This window comes from Eurypyga helias, unplaced genomic scaffold, assembly GCF_000690775.1.
Source record: "Eurypyga helias isolate BGI_N326 unplaced genomic scaffold, ASM69077v1 scaffold75, whole genome shotgun sequence".
Lineage (NCBI taxonomy): Eukaryota > Metazoa > Chordata > Aves > Eurypygiformes > Eurypygidae > Eurypyga > Eurypyga helias.
In genome coordinates, this window is record NW_010253173.1 from 79,264 (window position 1) to 95,972 (window position 16,709).

Sequence of the window (16,709 nt, forward strand, 5' to 3'; positions counted from 1 at the left end):
CTTTGGGTCATAAAGCCCAGATCTAGAAAGGCACGAAGCATCTTCTGATAGCAGCTTTTTACTGTAGGGTTTAGCGGATCCTTTTTCTAGGACCAGAGCCAGGTGAGTAGATTTTTGTATATGACTAACTAATGCTAACTTGCTATCAGCTTAGCATGCCTCTAGCTATGATGGAGAGACCCTAGAGAAAAACAGCTCAGCCAGCTAGCTGTAAGAGCATGATAAATGAGATGGCATTTACATGCCCGTGGTTCTGCCACTCCTGCACTGTGCAGCGTTCTCCTGCCTCACTGTACCCCTCCCGGCCAGCACAGCTTCCCCTGTAGTACGGCGCTTTACCTGCCTTCTTTATGCCCCAGTTTTCAATCACATTCCAGGAGCTATGGAATATATAGCTTACTGGTTTTCCTCTACCTTCTAAAACACCTTTCAAAATCACCTGAATTTGCTTTAATAACAAGATTTACAATTAACTAGATTTTTATTTTAACTTAAACTTCTAGATTTGGAACCTAGGCTCCTTCATGACAAAGTGAAGCAATCACGTACCCAATTGTTAGATACGCCTGTTTAAATCGCCTGTATTTGAGCAAGTCTTCTTGAAACAAAGACGCTTTGAAGTTAAATCAAGATAAAACATTATTGTGGGAAAGAGAATTTATTTTGCACAGGTGCAGATGGGTGTGGAAGCTGAATTGTTTCAGCTAGATACTCCTGAGAGATCCGATAAGCTTTTAGGTAAAGCCTAGGGACCCAAACTCAGAAGAGTACTTCTTTTAAAGGAGAGCCTTTATGTTGTCCCTTATGTTCTAGTCCTACAAATAGAAATGCCTGCTTAAATAAAAAAAAGAAGAAAGAAAAATCCCCCCAGTGGCACTTAGGATTTGGGAGTGGCACTGTAATAGCTTACATAAGGCTATACATTCAAAAAAAAAAAAACCCACCTCAAGTTTGCAGAATCATGCAAATACCTGACAATTGTTTCATTTTCAACCATTTCCATACAGAGCAAGAACAATCAAAGATAAAAAGAGGGTCTTGTTTATATGTAATTATGACAATTTGCTAAGAAAAATCTTTGTTACCTTTCTGCAGTTAAAAAAAAAAAAAACTAACCACCCAAAAATCCCACCACACTGTTTGAGGTCTGGAAACCAGTACCAACACAGATAGATACTGTGCCAGACAACTTCTGAGAAAGACTACATCGTTTTACTTCCATCTCAAATCTTCAGTAAGAAAAGCAAGACAGGGTTTGCCCACCTCTATCCTTTATCCACTACATAGGGGTAGTAATGCTCTTCACACAGGGAACTGCATCAGTTACAGCTCAAAACAAATAATAAATACAGTTACTGCCAGAAAAGACACCATGTGTCCTTTAGACATTAATAATGAAAATGATTTCATAAGGCAGTGGTATTCCAAAGGAGATGAGAGATCTGATTTCCATCCAAATGATAAAGAAAGTTTCAGGTTGGTTTAAAAAAAAAGTATACTGAAAAAAGATCCCCATGCATTTTGATTTCCCCTCCTTCTTATTTACAGCTGGTAAAGCCAGTTTCTGAAGTAATTACCTTCAGAGGTGACTACCCTTGGAAGTGAAGGTAGTCACCATCCATAAGGAATCAGCTGGAACAGGTTCCACAGATTTCATGCCACAAGAGGAACTTGAGGTTTTTTTCATCTCACATAGCATTCCATGCTAAATATGGTCAATTAAACAATCTACTTTGCACAACAGATCAGACAGTACAAAGGCAAGTGAATCCTGTAGGAATTGTTTTCTATCTCTACGTACGTCATTCCCAAATATAAATGCAGGCTTCGCTCTAACAATATGATCAGTTCTTTTCCATATTCATGGTACCTCTACCACATGAGCATGAACACACCTTCCCTTCTGTCATCAGTATACACGGAATAATGTAGGCCTACGAGCATACCCAAAATTTTATTTTTGTTTCTTTCTCTTGTTTTCAAAAAAAACTAAAGAAAGCTTTCTTCTTGATTTTCTTCCGCTTTTGGATTTGCTTAGCTTCCTTCTCTTTTGACATAAGCAAACTGGGTTGCTGGCTGATTCCTGAGCCTTTCCATCTCACATGACTACTTCATTCTCTGAATCTTTTTTTTTTTTTAATAGTCCGTAACTGATTTCCTTTATCAAGTCTTAATAAAAACTTGTTTTCCAACTTACATGAGTTATAAAAGTGATGCTTTGCCTTTTATCATTATAAATATTGATTCTTCATTGTTTTATCCCAGTCAGTTTACGAAAGAGTTCCTGAAGTTATTAAGGGAAGGCATGATTGAAAGTGTTCACAGTCATTTTGAATTACTGAAAATTAGTTGGCATTTTAGCAAGATTATCCCTCCCATTGAAAAACAAGTTGCAAACTTGTCTAAAGTTAAGGAACCTGAAAATCACAGAGTGGTTTGGGTTGAAAAGGACCTTAAAGACCATCTAGTTCCACCCCCCCTGCCATGGGCAGGGACACCTTCCACTAGACCAGGTTGCTCAAAGCCACATCCAGCCTAGCCTTGAAGACATCCAGGGATGGGGCATCCACAGCTTCTCTGGGCAATCTGTTCCAGTGCCTCACCACCCTCTCCATGAAGAATTTCTTCCTGATATCTAATCTACACCTCCCCACTTTCAATTTAAACCCATTACCCCTTGTAAAGTCACAGATATCTGTCTGGAATCTGATACTACCACCAGTGTTTCAGTGAGAATACAGAACAGTCAGTCTCTAATGATCAAATGAACAAACAGAAATGGTGGAGACTTACACTGTATAGCTCGAAGACGGGGAATTATTGTGGGGCTACTTGATGGACTAGAGCTGTTACTGTTTAAACTCCTCCTCTTATCCAGATTGGGGGATGCCTGCACTGTTATTTTGTGCTGAAAATCTGTAAGAGAGTAAAAAAATCAGTTTCAATGTAAGATATGTTAATATTAAAATGACTGACAAACTAACTCTTAATGTAACATTTTAGATATTGAGTCAAACAGGAAGGATTTCACACCTTCACAGACTCCATACTGTATGATAGGTTTGCAGTAACATCAACAAAAGCAGTTAGGGCCAAGTGGACCCAAACTGATACACATCCACAGGACAAGCTGTTATTCGATCTTGTTGGTTGTCACAGAGGGAAAGAAAAATCTCATTATTTCATCTCAAATCAATCAATATTCATGGCAATCAGATTTGCCTTTTTTTAACATCTAATTCATATACAACATAAAAAGTAGCATAAATACGTCACATCTATCAACATGTCAGAACAAGATGCCGAAGTACAGAATTACAAATATTTACAGGAATGTAGTAAAAAAACCCCAACACCAAATATTGGTAAGCAGGGAAAATTTTATGAAATAATATTTGACTATATGCCCCTCTGTAATCCCTATCATCAGTGCAATTAGATTGCATGCTATTCTTAAAACAGAATTGTCTCAAGGAGAAGTTCAGCTGGATGATTCTTGACATCAGAGCACTATGTGATATTCTAAATAAAACTGTTTATCACTTTTTCAAGTTGAGTATAAGCAGAACTGGAAACAAAGGACCAAATATGAAGCTTGTGATCCAGCATGAAACAGTCTAACATGCTTGTCTGCGAAGCTGTAGTGTAATTTTTATTTACTGGTGTTTGGGGGTTTTTTAACTAAGAAAAAATAACATTTCACTAGTGCTGAAACAGGATTTGCACATCACCACTTTCTTTGTCTCTTCCAATTACCAGACAGCTATGATTTGGTCAGATCTGTGTAGTGTGGCTTTAAGTTCTCACTGCACTAATAACAGCTTGAGGGACTTGACCTGGAAGGCACTGAAAGGAAGCCCATCAACACCAGGATGCCGAAGGCTTCCAATCATCGGGGTAGCCTTGAGTTTCGGTAGTGCCACCTGGTGGCACCATGAAAAAGGCACCACTAAACCTGTCTCCCTGACAGTAAAAATACTGGACTCTATAAACACAATTCCTTTGCAAAAGGGGGCATTTTAATGCGTTCATGAGTGGAATTAAATGCTCTAACATTCAAATTATACCACATCTGTATTCTGAAATAGTATCTTCTGCTGCTATTACAATGCGTTCTTGCAAGAAGGCACCAAAGATTTTAACTGCTATGTTGTATTTTGCGACTGCAGTGAGAATTCAGTTTGGACCTACCACCCCTGTAACTCCAGCCATCAGGAAGTGTTGTTTTTCCACTATGCATTTGCAACTTTAAGGCAAATAGCACTAATATTTGATCAGGTTAGAGAGTTCGAAGATGTAATAAGAAGGTACTTTAGACAAGTACCTTCTGAACAAAAATAATGAGAGCAAAAATCTGAACTTCAAACCAGTCTTAAATCATATGGCTCCCATGCGAGTAACCTTTCCCTCCAGATACAATGGACTTCTAGCTGAATGAGGTGAAAGATTCTTCCAGCTGAAATGAGGACTACTCCACAAGAATATGGTAGGTAAAAGTTGTTTTCTTGGGGCAGGAGAAGGGCTATAGAATTTTCACTATATCCTTTTTGTACTACGAGGGTAGGAGGACCTGTCAATGAATCAAAAGAGTAGCCAATACTGAAAACATTGGCCAAGTAACTGAAGCTTGTGAACTTTAAAGAAAAAAAAAATTGCAAACCTGACGGCAAACTAATTCTGTGTCCATCTTTAAGTTTTAACCGGCTTCTTTTAAATTTGCCCTTCCTCTTCTTTACATTGGGTTTCTCTTGATTTAACTGGAATATCATGATATTCAGCTCCCGCTCCAGTACATCGATCTCGCGTTCTGCTAACTGTTGCTCGCGGCGCTTAAGTAATTCTTCTTGAGATTTTTGCTGAAGAGCTGCTCTTGTCAACTCCTCTTCTCGGGATCGAAGCTCCTGAAGGGAAGATTCACACAAGTGAAACTAAGTAATAACATAAAGGTTGTATTAAAAAAACATATTAAGTGCACAGTAGGTTGTACTTCCTTATCTATTTTCATGATGCACTATATCCATGTAACATGCGCATACAACCTTCTGACTGTCCTTCATGCTGCATAATCCGAGATGGTGTATAAGGAAGAAATCAAGCATTACACAGATTTCCTTTTAACCATTTAATTCGAGTCACTTTAGTCAAGGTAGGTAAGCACTGGCAATGGGGACAACACATCCAATCAAAGATTATCAGCTTACAGCCTGGCAGAGAATGTGTTCCAAGTACTTTCACAGCATGAGGGCTGTGCTTAGACAGCTCCTACACACTAACGTGAAGACCTGAAGAATATACAAATGAATGCCTTTACCTTGAATTTCCTAACTTTTCCTGTTTTTCAGCCATGTATTAAGACATGTATTATTTCTATCTAGAAAAGCAATCAGTATTACACTGAATGAGTAGTGTAATAGGATAAACCAAGTCATAAGAGAGAAGACAGCTGTTTCTTAATTAAAAATCTAGCAGGTATCTGTAGAACATCAAACAGCTGCTAACCACTGAATTATACCACACAGACTCTCCAACCATCAATCCCATAGAATAGTTGTTTTCCCTTTATTCATTTTCATTTTGGAGAAGGAAAAGCTTTAGTAAGGAAGATAGTTAATTTTTCAGGGTAAATGAAGGCCCAAGGCTAAACAGCTGTAAACCTACGGCCTTAACCTTCAGCTTCCAAAACTGTTAAAATATATCTGAAATTTAAGTAGATCACCCTTCATACTATGGGACATACTATACACCAAACAGACTTACCCAGAGGTGTTGCAGTCAGTACTGCTAATAAAAGAGACTACAAGAAAAGGAGAAGCTATGATGTGACTGATACTGCATGCTTCTCACTACATAATTTTTTTCATTTATACATGTGATTGTGCAAATTCTACCTGGATAGAAATTGAAATTCAATTCAAAATAGAAAACCAGCATTTGAAATTAAGCTATGCTAAAAATGCTGGATATCCAAGAAATTTACTCCTACTTAAAATTAACTCACTTTACCACTGTGCAGTCTTTCTGGATTTTTTTTTTTGGTTGGTTGGTTTAGGTATTTTCTTCAGAGCAGACTGTCTGCTTTTCCTCATGAGTATCTGGCAATGTTGTATGCCAGCACAATTCCTTACTGCATACAGAGAAAGAAAAAAAACCCCAACTTTCTACTCTTTTTAACACCCACTTTGCCTGAATAAATTAGTTCCTGAACTATACTACTTTGGTGTTTTCCAACAAGGGGGGAAAACCTCTCTCTGGTCTTGCCAAAAAGGCTATGGAAGTCAAAAGACAAACTGAAGCAAACTGGTTCAGGGAGAAGTGTATGTTCCTCAGAAGGATACTTCTTTCTTCTTCTTTACACTATCACATACACACACTGCTTATCACTGTTGGCAAGTTTAATTGAAACGATTCACAAATTTCATTCAGGTAGCTAATTTTGAATGAAGTTGTTTCAACACTTTTTTTTTTTAATCCACTCTTCCTAACATATACAGCTTTGTAAAGAGCAATTCTGCCTCTTGGAAATTCAAAGCAGTCTGTCTTCATGCCAGCAAGTAAGGTTTTGGGGGTTTGTTTGTGGTGTTTTTTTGTTTTGTGGGGTTTTTTTGTTGGTGTTGGGTTGTGGGTTTTTGTTTTGGTTTTTTTAGGTATTTAATCACTTTTAATCAATTTCAGTCAGATGGCTGAAAATTCTCACTTTCCTCCTCTTCGTGTGCAGTCAAAACTGGACAACCTAAACCAAGAGTTGGAAGCAGAAGCTGCATGAATTCAAATTTAGAATAAAGGTACTTTAGAGTTTAAATAGAAAAGATGTTTATTACTGTATTAATACTGCAATAAAGATGTATTAGGAGACACTGTTGATTATCTGTCTCTTGTCCTCAATTCCATAAAGCTCAGTAACTAGACAAAGATTGATGGCCCATATTGAAAAGGCAGACAGTCTAGAAAAAGTAACAGTGTTTCCTCACAGAGATTAAGTATTTACTCTTTTCCAAATAAACTAATTAAAACCAGACTTACTGCAATTAGTTTATGCAATGTTTTTACACCACTCTACAATTAAAACAGCCATTGCAAGGAAGCTAGGGAAGAATTCTATATTTAAGTTGCTCAAGAACGTTTGTCAAAAGAAGATTGTGATCTCCTGGAGTGGGCGTCTCCATCACTCATTCAGAGCAATCCCTTGAGGAAATTCCTCCAGCTACAGAAGTTCCTCTTCTATAAGGCATGAGACTCCATGCAGGATTTTTTGGTTTATTTTACTATTATTATTATATAAATACTTCATAGACCTTACTTTCTACCTAGTACCTGTCAGTAAAATTCATAGTGTGCCAAATTAAATAAGCCTGCACATATGAAAACCTTATCTAAATCAAATTTACATGCTTTCATTCTTCAACAGGTTTACCTAATTAGGGCAGATGTCTTTGGCATATGAAAAGAAAATTTCATTTTATCTTTTCCCCTCCCTAATTAAGCTTAACTCCCTTTTACACAAAAAATATGACTCTTCTCCCAGAGAAGCTTGGTTTAGTCAGCTTTTTCTTCAATAGGAAATCTCATACTGGACTAATGCCTCCAGAAAATTAAAAACAAACAAACACACACCTGAATGGGAATGCCTGTTACAATTGCTCTCAGAGCATGAAGAAGAAACTGTCTGGTTGAGCAGTTGCTGGAGGGGCAGAAGAGAGTTATGCCCAATGGCGGGCTGTGGGAGGTGACCTCACTGCACGTCAAAAGGAGTCTCTGCTCTCTGTAGAGGGACCATAACCCCCTCTGGGAAGGAAGGGATTGACAAGCTATAGAGGAACACAGCCCAGCTCTCGCAACCTGCATGCCCACTGCAGGCAGGGCAGAGGCTACACAGACAATGCTTACCCAGATCTGTGAACCAAAACAGAGGAGGGAAAAGCAGAGGGTGGAAGAAAAGGCTCATAGGAAGTACCTAAGATTATTATAGATGATACTGCAATCTTAGTGGTGATGAAGAAATTCTGATACCACATATGCTGATATAACAGTAAATATGTAATGTCACACCCATCACCAGCCAACAGTCCACAAATAGCCATTTGTGACACTTGATGAGAAGTGAGGGACAAAGGCTACTGACAGTGACCTGCAAGTAGTTTTTGCTTTTGTCAAATTAAGTGACTACATCTATTCTAAAGATTTCTTCACAAGTCACTGCATCGCAATTGTCCTCAACTCATCTATCACCAACTCATTGAAAGTAAATACACACTGGGCAATAACTAAACTGCAAGAAACTCCTGCAAAGAAGGATCTGTTTCTACTGAAGAAGCACTTCTAACAGGGACTCGAGGGGACACCTGGCCTATTCCAACTGTTATTTTATCAATTCGCCTAAACAAAAATATAAACCTCAGGGTGATTAAAAACTAGTTGAAGTAACTAAAAGAGAGGGCAAAGAGTATCAACAGTGTGCACTCCTTTAGCACAAACATATCATGATAGGAGAATATGGAAAGAACATCAGTGACAGGAATATAAATAATAAAGCAAGAGAAATTGGATGGGCTGATTCATGAGTACAAGTGTGACCTAATCAATCTTATTAATATCTGGCAAGAAGATTTCCAAAACTGCAGCACAAACAGATCAACATCAGCAGTCTGTTCCAGAAGAGAGATAAAAGTACTATTCCATTTTTGGAAAAGAAGCCATGTGATACATAACAGGATGAAAGGCCTGTTATATTCCCACAGCTAAAGAGAATATTCAGCAGCAGCTGAAAATTTGCAGTGGTCAAAAAGATTAGCTAAGGAGTGAACAAACTCTGGTTTGTTAAGGGATACATTCAAATATCCAAGAAAAAAATAACATTTTAAAAGGACCCTATGTGCTACATTTACAGATCCAACAACCTGTTTTCTTTGGGGAGACAGGTGTGGATATGTTTCTTTTTCAACTGCCTGTACTTCTTGAATGAGCCATTCATATGATAACCCTCACTTCCAATCAAACTCAGCATTTCACTTCAACTTAAGTACCTCTCACTCTAGTTTCAGCATACAAAATTGTTTATTGTTTTTCTGAAGGAAGAGGAGAAGAAACATTGTCTGAAAATTAATAAAACCAGTATACATCCTTTTTTCTAAAGTAAGTTTGCTGCAAGACAGTTACAGGGTTATCTTAAAAATATTGTCCAGAAACACATTAACGGAACTTAAGAATAGCACATCCACCAAACAAGAATAGGCAACATGAATTAATAATGTTTTAATTAGAGGATAAATTGTCTCTTCCAAATAGTTTATCCTCTCAAGACTATCTCCACTACTAAATCAGGTTTCTAGTATTATAGTGGTGAGCCACAATTCACAAGTTCAGAAATGCTGTATCACATAAATGCACACGCACAGATACCCTTCCTTTCACATAAACACACATACACAGATAACCCTTCCTTTGCTGCCATGCATTTGGAAAAATCAACTTACTTTTTCCTTGGTCCTCAGTTCATTGAATATCTGTTGAATTTCCAATTTCCAGTCATCTTGCATGGAATGGAAAGAGTCTTGAGGCATTTCAGTCATAACTGCCCCTTCAATGGCAGTAAGCTGTTCAAGAATTAAGGCAAACGATGGTCGGATATGAGGGTCCTGCTCCCAGCATTCTAGAATTTATCAAAATCCCATCAGTTCAACAGTACATAGAACTTTCTGAAGAACTACATGAATTTCAAATTACTTGCTACTGTACTTCAACTTGTAATGTATTCCCTTTATCTGCAAGGCTTCTCAGAAGTGACATCTACCTATCTGGTTTAAACTGAGAGTAAATTTAGATCAGATGTAAGGAAGAAGTTCTTCACGGAGAGAGTGGTGAGGCAGTGGAACAGGTTGCCCAGAGAAGCTGTGGATGCCCCATCCCTGGAAGTGTTCAAGGCCAGGCTGGATGAGGCTTTGAGCAACCTGGTCTAGTGGAGGGTGTCCCTGCCCACGGCAGGGGGGTTGGAACTAGATGGTCTTTAAGGTCCCTTCCAACACAAACCAGTCTAGGATTCTAACTGTACTCAGAGGACTGGTTTTGTATTCATGATTCTACAATTCTATAATAGTCAATTTTTTTCATCTCTCTGTTTAGGATCTGAAATAGCAAAACTAGGAGTACTGCACAGAAGGGATACATATAAAATGTAAAGAAAAATCATTAAACACAAGGAGAACATTGTTTGCTAGAGGCTATTATTTCTTTCTAAAGTATTTCCAAAACGTTTTTGACGCTCAGGAAGAAAAAAATGAGGAAAAGGCATTTGCAGTTCTTCCGCTTGAGATTTTAATCTTGATCTTGTATTGATCTATAGTATATCATGTAGTTTATGAAAATTAATGCAATTTGAGTGTAAAAGGAAATCAGCAAAGCCAGAGCAAAAAATGTACTCTGTCACTACTGAAGAGCTTACGCAGCACACAGTAATACTGAATGTGTTTCTGAGGAAGCCATTCAACAGCCTGTAACTACTGTGTAAAGAAAAACAAAATACAAAAAGCACATTATGAAATTTTGCAACCCCATGACTATTACAGGGAAGGATACATACCCCCGAAACATAAATTATTTAAAGACATACGAAGAAACAACATAGATACCTTTCATTAATTTTGCAAATGGTTCAGGGCAGGTGGATGGAATGGGCAAAGTAAGCTTATTGACAGCAACTCCATAAGCCACAGCAAGGCCATCAATGCCACGGTAAGGAACTTCTCCTGTAAGCAGTTCCCACAGCAACACTCCATAACTACAAAAGGTAATTTTTTAAACAGTTATTTTCTGAATTCTGACACATTGTTTACTTAAGAACAAACAAACAAGTACCTGCCAACCACCACGCACTGAAACTCACGAGGATTTCCAACATCAAAGGGGAATGTCTTTTAAGAGTCAGCTGTACTTCTCACTAATAGTGATTAACCAAATTGGATGCGACCCTCAGACTGGCTCACGCTCCTATTAAACATAGCCTGAAGTCACTTTGGTAGAAATGCTAGCATCATGTAAATCTCTCAATCACAAGTCTGAAGACAGGAAAACAAGCAACCTTCTCCCCACCAAAAAAAAAAAAAGCACAGCAACCACCACCTCTGGAGAGCATTCAGGCCATTCCCCTTTCCAAACACTGCACAACAATTTACCTAGATGTACACACTAATTAAAAAAAAAAAAGGTAATAAAACACACCAGAAAAGCCCCAGCTTTGTTTAGAAGTTTGCATTCCTAATCTCGTGTGTTATATGAAGGCCGAACTTTTCACTTCTCACAGAAGATGCGACAAGATTAAGAAATGATTACACACGCTCACCTAGTTTCTCCACACTAGAAAAACAAAACAACTAGAAAACAAAGCAACATTGACTCCAGTGAAAGATGGAAGGATGAAGAGATCTTTTCTCAGCGTCAGGTACAGGAATCAAGAATCATAGGAATTCCTATTGCAGCAACATTAATCATAAGAATTTCTGCTATGCCCTCCACACTAGAAGAGCTGGGTGTTGCTTTTACCCTCTTTGGGTCTGTATGGCTTTGTCAAACGATCCAAGCCCCAACAAAGGGCTGAGACAGCATGCTCATTGCTGTTGCTCTACAGCTCCTATTCCACCACCACTCAAATGGATAGCTTTTCACAGTCATTTTTTGTGGAAGCAGGAATTATACCTTTTAAATGTAAGCATAAAGTGGACTTTATGACTGGGTTTGGTTCCACCCCCCACCTTCTCTTCCTCCCAGGGAACCACTGTCTGTAGAACAAGGTTAAAAAGGACAGCCTATTACTGCTTTTGAACAGTAAAGTGAGCAGGCAAAGGGAAAAAACAGAATACGAAGCATTGCTCTTGCCCTTTCTCTCCAGATGTGGGAAGAAACTACCTGCAAGTTTTGCAAGATTGGACTGAAATCTATCCTACATGAGAAGAAACACAGCACTGGGGAGGTTAGGGCCATGTACCACTTCAGACTAGAAATACCACCTCAACTACAGCAGATGTGACAGGAAGAAAGAAGAACTTGCACTAGTTAAATTTTATCACTCTCTCCTTAATGAGAGCAAGTCATTCAGCATTATATAAGACCATACAACATCACTTAAATAATAAAACAGCAAACTACACAATATCAGCACGGGTATCAGCCGTGGGTGTTTTTTTAATCTATGTTCTGTTTATCTATGAAGTTTTTCCTATCATAAAATTTTAGAAAACCAATGAATTTATGATGTTAAGAGTTAATCAAAAGCTAAAGAATAAGGTCTATTCCTAAAACAAGAAATAAAATAAAAAAAAGAAAAGCCTTGGGTTTCTTGATTCCCTCCCAACTTTTTCCTCTGCACTTGCTTGTATAGTCAAAGCAGGATAAAATAATGAATTCCAGTTTGGTTTTCAATCAGTGGAACTTTTGACAATGAGTACAACACCTCGTGCAGTATATATGCATTCTAACCACGATAGAAGAATTTACTGATCTACATCTCCTCTGTGTACTTACAGAAAACAAAAACAATTTCATGTTCTCTCAGCAAGCTTAGACTGTTCTTAATCCAAGGAATTCTCTTATTCAGACTATTCTATACATATTTTAGCATGAACTCTGAAGTTAACTTGTGTCACACTATTAGCGATGTTTACAATTCAAGCCTTTATTCCTAAGTAGGTATCAACAATGCCAAGGAGGTGATCGTAAAATTTTAAACAGACCAACACAGTAATGGCCTCAAAGCGTCTCTTCTAATGAAAGCAGTCTTAGTATCAAGTACCAAGAGTCAGTGCTATAGTGAGAAAGCCTAAAGAGACTTTGTTCCTGTCATGCTGGAGTTTATCGTTATCTAGGACAACTGCTTACCAACTCTCCCAACTACATGCTACTTTGTGCATTCAATTTCACCAGCCCATGTAGAGTTGTCCTATGTATACAGTCAGAGCTGCTAAGAAACATCTTTGTTTAAAAGTGCAAAAGCCACCTCCTTTTCTATCTTCAGCAAAAGGCAAAAAATACAGGCATATTAAGCTCAATTTATACATTTTTAAACCCCAAACCACTTTCAAGAAGAGGTCCTTCTAAGTAACTTCCTTATTAACAATTATTCCCCAACAGTCAAATGTGATTTAAGCCTTCCTGTATCTCATTCCAATAACAACTCACTGTTTTTACAGATTTTAAAAGCTGATCAAATGAAGGTAATTGAAATTCTCAGAGTTTATTTTACTCCTCAATCCATCTCTAAAGCAGAGGTTATATACCATTGCTACATTAATCAGTTTGAAATTATATGAATGTGCCAGGCAAAAGCAGCTGCTGGTTCTGCTGTACAGTATGTGTCTCCCAGCTTTGCCAAGGGCTAGTACAACAGAGGCACGTCTCACTGTGAAGACCATGGCTGAAGCACACCACCAGCACTTGGAAATCTGGGCATATTTGCACTTTCAGACTCCATACACCAAGACTGACATACCACTAAGAAATGCAGAATCATCAACAGAAGGGTAGGTCTGAAAGAGTGCAATTCTAGTTTGGGAATTTGGAAACATATGCCAAAGAGTAATACATGCAGTCATCATAACTGGTTTGGTAAGCAAAAGCATACACATGCAGGGCCTGGAAGGTACTAGTTCTGCTATCTGGGATGACACCTGAAAACGTGCAGCCTGAAAGGCTCCGCATGAAAACACTCCAAAACCACTTACAAGCGCTGGCTGATTCTGGAATATTAGCTGCAAGTAAGTATACTTGAGCAGCCTCAACTGCCCTTATTTCAGACCCCCACCCCACCACCCCTCAATAAGAGGTCTGCAGACGTGTACTCAGTATGTATAACTGAAATTTAGATCTTTCCTGACACTGTGTTCTTCTCTTAGAGAGACTCATACTTCATTTTGTAACCTGAATGCTTTTTAAAACAAAAGAACCACTCCCGCACCCAGGGTAGTCTTTATTTGCTTTACTTTTAAAGAAAGAGTAAAGATAAGCAACAGAACAGATCAAGGTGCAGTAAGCAGGAAATCTTTAGAAGCCAAGAAGGTCTAAACTATACTGTACAACACAGCCTTTGTACTTAAAAACCTCTCCTGTTAGACGTCCATCATTGAGCTAAATACTTACATTTTTACAAGAGAGGCGTGCAGGAGAGAAGGCGAAGAAGAGAAATACTGTAGGTTCCAAAAATGTAAACTAATGTTGCAGCAGAATATAAAATAATTGCACCAAAGCATACCCCCTCAGATACCTAAAATCACAGCAACAAGACTGGACAGGACCTGTAATTAAGCATGGAATACAGCTGATTAGGGAAACGCCTACACCCAACCTCCACCCCGCAAAAGAAAAAAAAAAAAGAAAAAAGAAAGAAAGAATGGGGAAAAAAAAAAATGAAGCCAAAGAAGTTTCTCAACTGGGCATCAACTCAGACTGATGTAAATAAAATGCTGAAAATCAGTTCCAGACACAAAACAAATATGTGTCACAAAACAGTTGTGCAGATACAGAATCATTCTGAGAATACCAGAAGTATTACTTCATGCTGTAGAATATTAGGCACCAAAGCAAAATAGGACCCTATTTAAGAATTATACAACACAGAACATGCATAAGGTGGCACGAGAAAACAGATTAAAGTCCTTCCCCAAATAGCTACCTTGGATCCTTCAGAGAGAAAACATTTCAAAAAGGAAGGAAACGTAGACTTTTCAGGGTGAGGCACAGCAGCTTTTAGAGCCTGTTTTGCAATCACTGCTTTTCCCCACTCACAAAACAGAACTAAGTTACAAGTTTAAGTTTTACCTTTCTAAATGTATCCCACACTACTCCACTCAAAAATAGCATCAGCATTGAAAGACATATTACTTGTATGATCCACAATGTCTTTAATGAGAAATTCACGAATTTAACATAGGGAGTTCCCCACCTTTAAAATTAGAGAGCAAGTTAAAACAGTTTTTTGCTGAACACACTCTCCTCTCTCCAGCTACTGGAAGCAAAGTCTCTGGAAATAGAAAAGCTTAGATCCGATGTTCACTTTTACACACGACAACATCCTAGATTCCTAAAAACCAGCACTAATTTAAGCTAATATTTGGCGAAGTTCTGGTTTGAAGCTTATTTTTATTCATTTGATATATAAGGTAATAGCTAGCTTGTCCCATTTCTTTATGCAGAATGACACTTTTTGGACATCTGATATAAAGTAAATATACCAATATGTGACCAATCATATGTTAATGTAACAAGAGCATATAGCTGTTTAAGAGTCCAGATAAAATACTTGTATAACTTAATCGCTAGATATTTTAAAGACTTCTCTTAATTAAATCTTACTTTTTTTTTGCTCTCCCTCACCCAATTTCTAACTCATGAATAACTAAAGGTAAGCCAAATGAACCAGATGCTGAGAAAGGAATGTGTTTTAGAACAGTTTTAAAGATTTCTCTTAATTAAATGTTACTTTTTTTTAAAAAAAAGTTTTCCTGTTATTTTTGCTCTCCCTCCCCCAATTTCTAAATCATGAATAACTAAAGGTAAGCCAAATGAACCAGATGCTGAGAAAGGAATGTGTTTTAGAACAGCTATGCTTGCCATATGCTGAGACAATAATAACCTAGGAAACCACACAAAAAAATCCAAATAAAAATTAATTCAAGACCCTTAATACATTTCTACTGAGCATGGTCTTTAGCAGACAGACTTCTTACCTCCAAATATCACTTCCTTTAGAAAACATAGAGGACTTGATAACTTCTGGAGCCATCCACGCGTAAGTCCCTGCTGCACTCATTTTGGTTGTCCTATGCCACTCTCTAGCCAAACCAAAGTCTGTTATCTTCAGAGTTTTATTACAAATGTCATCATGTTCCATCTTCTCTAGCAACAAAACTGCAAAAGATTGAGTTTGCACGTTAATAATGGGAATCAAATAAGATATTCAGTCCTGTTATTAATTTCACATATAACTTGTACTGCACAGATAACTACATACTTTAAGTGTTGTGAAAAGATTATTTCTATTTTTATAAACACGAAAAAGGTTTCTGATAATTCTAAGCTATAAAAGCAAGAAATAACTACAGTTACACCGAGTTCTTTATGCAGCTGTGTGAGTAGATACACAGCTAGAACAAGAAATCCACTGTAAAGAGATGTAAGGGAAAGCATGCAAGTTCAAGAAACACCATAATCATAATAGCCCACAGATGATGATGGGCTGTGAAAAAGATATTCACTTCAGAAGGAGATTCTGAAGCAATAAAAATAGCAGTAGTAGTAAAACAATCACAAATGTTAAGAACTCTTATAAAAGTCGTAGAAAACAAAGCAGAACACATTATGTCACTGTATAAAATCCATCCTTAATCCTGCACCCAATCCTGGCACAGAGAAGGACACAACCAGGGTGCTCAGAACAGCGTAACCACAGCTACAAGGAATGGTTAATAGACAAGGAGTCTTCCCTCAGGAAAAGGAACGGGTAAGAACAGAATCTATAACAGCACCTATGGAATGAAGAAAGCTATAGGTAACAATTGTTCAAGGTTTCTCAACACGAGAACCAAACATCATCAAGCAAAATTAGCAGGTAAGAATCAAACACATGGCAGTCGTTCACACAACACACAGGTAGGTGAACTCTGGAATTCTGGGCATAGTATAAGAATACCATTATTTTACAGAGATTTAAAAAACACCTACACAAATTC

At 37.9% G+C, this 16,709-nt stretch overlaps 1 protein-coding gene across 1 annotated transcript in view; it reads right to left on the reverse strand.

Annotated features, from left to right (window-relative positions):
• The window catches only part of LOC104510343 (mitogen-activated protein kinase kinase kinase MLK4), a 21,953-nt gene extending 6,031 nt beyond the window's left edge, over positions 1–15,922 (reverse strand). Inside the window, exons 1-5 of the mRNA XM_010152558.1 lie at positions 15,708–15,922; positions 10,623–10,771; positions 9,471–9,646; positions 4,661–4,901; positions 2,794–2,916 (exon numbers count right to left, since the gene is read on the reverse strand). Of these exons, the coding sequence (XP_010150860.1) occupies positions 2,794–2,916; positions 4,661–4,901; positions 9,471–9,646; positions 10,623–10,771; positions 15,708–15,871 (853 nt within the window). The 5' untranslated portion in view covers positions 15,872–15,922. The remainder of the gene's footprint in view (positions 1–2,793; positions 2,917–4,660; positions 4,902–9,470; positions 9,647–10,622; positions 10,772–15,707) is intronic.
• Between the last annotated feature and the right edge of the window lie 787 nt (positions 15,923–16,709).